At 36.3% G+C, this 5,118-nt stretch overlaps 1 protein-coding gene across 1 annotated transcript; it reads right to left on the reverse strand.

Moving 5' to 3' along the window:
* Window positions 1-1,859: 1,859 nt before the first annotated feature.
* LOC110372571 (uncharacterized) lies at window positions 1,860-4,320 on the reverse strand. The gene is made up of 2 exons (XM_021329370.3): window positions 3,313-4,320; window positions 1,860-2,067 (listed from the first exon to the last, which is right to left on the reverse strand). The coding sequence occupies exons 1-2, from the start codon at window positions 4,300-4,302 to the stop codon at window positions 1,861-1,863; spliced, it is 1,197 nt and encodes a 398-aa protein (XP_021185045.2). The 5' UTR covers window positions 4,303-4,320; the 3' UTR covers window position 1,860.
* Between the last annotated feature and the right edge of the window lie 798 nt (window positions 4,321-5,118).

The raw sequence follows: 5,118 nt of genomic DNA on the forward strand, positions 1-5,118 counted from the left end.
AATTTTCAATTAAATCTTGGATTTTATTACGCTCTTAAGGATAGAGACAATTAATACAACAAGCTATGATCGCATTTCTTTTATACATAACTTCCGTTATCTTAACGACTCCCGCATTTATATAAAAATACGGAACCAACATAGGAATCCTTTTACAGTAATTAGTCCTCACAAAACGATGTACGAAAATCGTAAAAACACAAACCAGGAAGTGGTTTTTTATGTAATTTGAGCATTAAATGCGTATGCGCAATGAGAGGAGCTGATACGTTTTGAATGTTTTTAAGATAATTTAAAATTTAAAAAAAACTTGCGCCTGTAACTTATTTTTATTTTGAAAATGCATAGAATTATTGAGAAGAAAAACCGTATAGGCAAATACGGTCCCATGAAGGTGTACAACTTTTTATTTACACATAAACAGGCACAGCATTACAGCAGCAGCAGCATGGTATTTTCATACGTTTGAAAAATATGCGTTTTGTCATATTTTGACACTCCAGGGGAACCAAAACTCATAAACTTTCAGTTGATAGTTGACCTAAAATTAGGGCAAGTGACATCATTATAGACCGCACAAATGTATCTATACTTACTTACAAAGAAAAATGTGAATCATTTTAAATTCTATATAGGTATAAGTGCGTGTAGTCAGTTAACAAAAAAATCGTGACACAGAAGTAGTTTTAAGCAAATTTCTTTTTTTTGCGATCTTGCGTTTCATTCGATTTCCATTGTTTATCTTTGTTCTTTATTTCCGCGATGCTTTTAATTGATAATATCAATTTTTAATGTGAAACTCGCTTCGTCATAGTACGAGTATTATTTTATAACAATGTAATAGATGGGTTCAGATGATATCTTTGTTATAATAATAATATCAGATTTTTACTGTTTGCAGAAGGGCTGGTGGCGTAATATTCTTGCTTTGGAAATTATATTGAAGAAAGCGAGAGAATTCTAGCTTCCCCCGATCTGACTAAATTAAACTACAATGAGCAATGTCACCAAGGGGTGACGAGTTACACAGGTGACTGGGTTGAGAAGGTCAGATAAGCAGTTGCTGCCTGGAAAACATTGGTGCCCGTAGCTGTATGTGGTTAGACTGGAACCCAGCCAAGTTGGGAAAAGTCTAGGCCGATGAAGGTAATATAGGTACTATTATAAATCTTTTTACCTCACCCAGAATATTGACTCCCAAGTGCATTCATTGGCAGTTTTGCAGATCATTCCCTGCTCATGCAACTATGCATTGTTGTGATCTAATCAGTTCTATAATGACACTGCAATTAGCCTTCATATCTCTATTATGCACCTATAGAAATTATGTGTTCGAATTGGGCTTCATTAATGCGTTATAGTTTGATGTAGCAGAAAACTTTTTTGTGAATTGTTTCGCTTCAAAGTAGTCAATCATGCTAGTATTAGCATCGGTAAAAAAAACTAACATAACTTGTCAGCGTGGTTTGTATCCACAAATACGACGATAACATGGGGTTTACTAAATACAACAAAATAACCGTTTATTGCATGTTCTACTAACAGTCAAAAAAGCTTTTTAAGCAGGTGTTTAACTATTAAGCAATGCGAGTAAGTAATCCAAAATCTATTCCAATTATTCTGTACTTATTTGTGACTTGTCTCTAAATTCACAACGATGATGAATGGAATTTATTTTAACTCCATTACGTCAATTTTTTGAACTCTAGGAAGAAAGAAACAATGCAGCTAGATGTTTATTTATTTAATGATAAGTTCAATTCAAATATAGCCAGAAATAGTTTGACAAATAAAATGTAGCCAACACGGGTGCAGGAACGAGAACTGTACGTGCAAATTAAAGAAGAAACAGTATTTTCATTAAGCAGTAATCAAAGTGAAGAAAGAATAAGAAGTTTGCAGGATGGACTTGAACATCTCCATGTTGAAGACCACGAGCCCCATGCCGGTGACTATCATCTCCTTCTGCGCTCTGGTGATCATGAACATAAGGAGTTTGGTGATGGAGGGATCAGCCCATGCTTCCCATTGCGCTAAGTATAGGTCGTCCGGAATCTCTTCGCTGACCTGAAAACAAGAAGAGAAAAGGGAAAAATGTTATTCAAAGATCGAATTACTAATATAAGACATAAATTACCTTAAACAATCTATTAAATTAGGTAAACAAGAAAAAAATAGGACATAGTATAGCAGGTAGTTCAAAAGTAAGTCACAAAAAAATTGCTCCTTCATCCAAATCCAAAAGTCTTAGAAATAGCGAATAACGTCTATTATATGAATCCACAGATGAATTAATAGACATTGATATTATATCATCGGTACTGTTTTATTAGGCAAAACAACGCATTGTTACGCGAGAGTCTTAATTGTTAAAAATATCATTTTAATGGAAGACTCATACACAAAATGGGCTGACAACAGTGTAGTCTCACTATAAGACATATCATCGACACAAAAGAAGAATAATGGAAGACCGGGAAGTGGGTCAAATTAAGATTCCAAGATTTTTGTACATACATAGTTAGTTACAAGTGAAGCTAATATAAGCGTGTTAAAAGGAAGTCGATACAAATAAATCACAGCCCTAAACACAAATATAACCGGTGCTCATATCTTGATAAATGTTATGAACACAAAGCTTACGGTCTTGCTAATGTTCTCATTACAAGCGGGTATCATTAGCTACTGGATAAACACTATCTATTTGATCTACCGGCTGCTGTGCTGGATTATATTGTCGACTTGTATCCTTGTGTACTTGTCAGTAGTTACACTGATATGATGGATTAAAGTTTTGCATGTCTATTTTTGCTGATACAGTACGTATACCTATGTGTACTAGAATTATACGGATTATTTCATAAGTAGCGTTAGGGCTGTCAGATTTTCTCTTGTCCAATTGCTCCTTCACCAGATTGTAAATCAATCAAAATCACAGTGACTCAAACTAAAACTCCATTACCACACTTGTCATCGAAACCTGTCCAACGGTTTAGGAGACATGACAAACACAATGTACACATGTAGAGATAATCATCGTCATTGGGTTCTACTTGTAAAACGACGGTATTCGTGACATGACAAGGCGTGTACGCATGACGCCTAAATGTTTCAACACCGTCAAGAACAAAGAATTGGTGAAACAAGGAAATTTCTACTAAATCACCTTAAAGGTCATGTATCAGCTCATTTTAATTGATATTTCTGACACTGTACTCGTATGTGTTCATAGTACTTCCGTCGATTAAGTGTTGCCTACGGGTAATTACATAGGCAGCTCACGAAACTGATTAAGAAAATAAATCACCTTACCCTTGTCAGATCGCTGGCGTACCGACACGGCAGGTAGATGTGTAGGACGCCGACCACCCCAAACGACGTATACTTCGGATCTATCCGCTGCAGCAGATATATCTGGTACAAATTAAACGATATCATGAAACTCGTCAAAAGAAACACAGCGAACAACCAGGGCCCATAAACATTTTGCAGCTGAACATAAAAATCCAGAGCATCCTGGTGATCTTTGATCGAGTCATACAGTCTCATTCGCAATTCTTGACGACTTTTTGAATATTTGAAAGCCTTATTCACTTTCAGAGTCATTAATTTCAGTTTGAGTCGGAGATGCGTCGTGGCTATGCAGAAGGACCCGTCGAATCCGCAGTAGTTAGGTACGAGGACAACGCATTGGACGCAGTTGTACGCAAACATACATTGAAAGAAAGGAGTTTCACTCTGTATATCTTCCACGAAGAGCAACTCCATATCATGTACCATTCGTCTTTCGTAATCATCTGTTTGGATACTCTCTATCGTCATCAGAGCTCCGGCATAAATAGGAAACAGAGCGCTCATTATAGTTGGGATCAGAAGCCAGGAGATCTCGCCAACCTTTGCAATTTTTATATGATCATCATAAAGCACTTGAAACTCTTCCTCTAGATTATTCGCTTCTAAAAGGTCGTCAGATATTTTATCCAGTAAAGGAGCGAACTTGCTCGTCGCATAGATGACATAGTAAGTTTTGATGAAGAAGAGAACGAGGACCACAGCCAGGGTCATGTTTCTGGCGAAGTTGTAAATGTCCAAAGTGTAGAGACATTTGAAGGTGTACGTGATGAACCAGAACAGTTGGCCACCGCAGAAGGTGACGATCAGAGTGATAGTGATACATCGCCTTAGAGCTGTGGTTCGATTAGGGTACAGAAAAGCAAAAGCAAGCGAGAAAGCGCACAATTTGAAGGTTTCATTAAACCCCTTGTATTTTTTTTCAGGTAGGACGTCTACTTTCATTTCCATCTTGGCCACAATAACTCACGCTCCTTGATGATATGGTAATGAGAATGTGTGAAGCTCAGGGAATTCCGAGGTTTGTATGTAATGAGTAGCCACGTGCCGCCACATTAAGGGCAATCACGCTATAAATTACTGAGCAATTTATTAGGCTTAAATCACCACTTACGGAGTAACACCTCATAATTTAGACACACTTGTTTTCAGTACTTATGTTCGCAATAATAATTCGTATTTTATTTCTTCTATACTAGCTGTGAAGTGCTTGTTCGCTTACGCTTTATTTTTTGCTTAAGGTTAACTTGTGAAATGCTACTGCGTTTTTCTTAATGCACACACGACGTCCAATGCAATAGTAATAAATCACAGGTTTAGATAAATAGATCTGAGCCTTCTTATTTTAAAATTTTGAAATCATACGGCTTTGTAATGCAATAAAACTTCTTTAAAGCAGTTTCGATTCTTAAAATGACTTAAAAGAACATTAAATATTTTAGTCATAGCTGAGGTGCCTTCAAGTTCACCTTTCCTGAGTCGTCGAGCATTTCAAGTGATATTTTTAATGAGCTGTTGTCTCAAGAACAATTACTATTACTTTTTTGTTCGTGTACTGAAATCTGAGCAGTTTTAGAGAGTAAGATAGGCATGTATGGTAACGTTTACGATGACAAATCTAAAATGATGTAAGAAAATACTGAAATCATACGGACGTTTACAAAAAATATCCTTTTTCCCAAAAAATGGATCAATAACAATTGCGTATTACTGCTTACAAATATAAGTATGTGTACGTAACACTTACATATAAGCATAAGTAGGTAC

The sequence above is a fragment of the Helicoverpa armigera genome, chromosome 9, assembly GCF_030705265.1.
Source record: "Helicoverpa armigera isolate CAAS_96S chromosome 9, ASM3070526v1, whole genome shotgun sequence".
Lineage (NCBI taxonomy): Eukaryota > Metazoa > Arthropoda > Insecta > Lepidoptera > Noctuidae > Helicoverpa > Helicoverpa armigera.

Bases quoted from the DNA above. Each gene is read 5' to 3' on its own strand.
- LOC110372571 (XM_021329370.3), bottom strand. From the start codon at position 4,302: ATGGAAATGAAAGTAGACGTCCTACCTGAAAAAAAATACAAGGGGTTT. The intron at 2,068-3,312 runs GTAAGGTGATTT...TCTTGTTTTCAG, and splicing joins ACGCCAGCGATCTGACAAGG to GTCAGCGAAGAGATTCCGGA.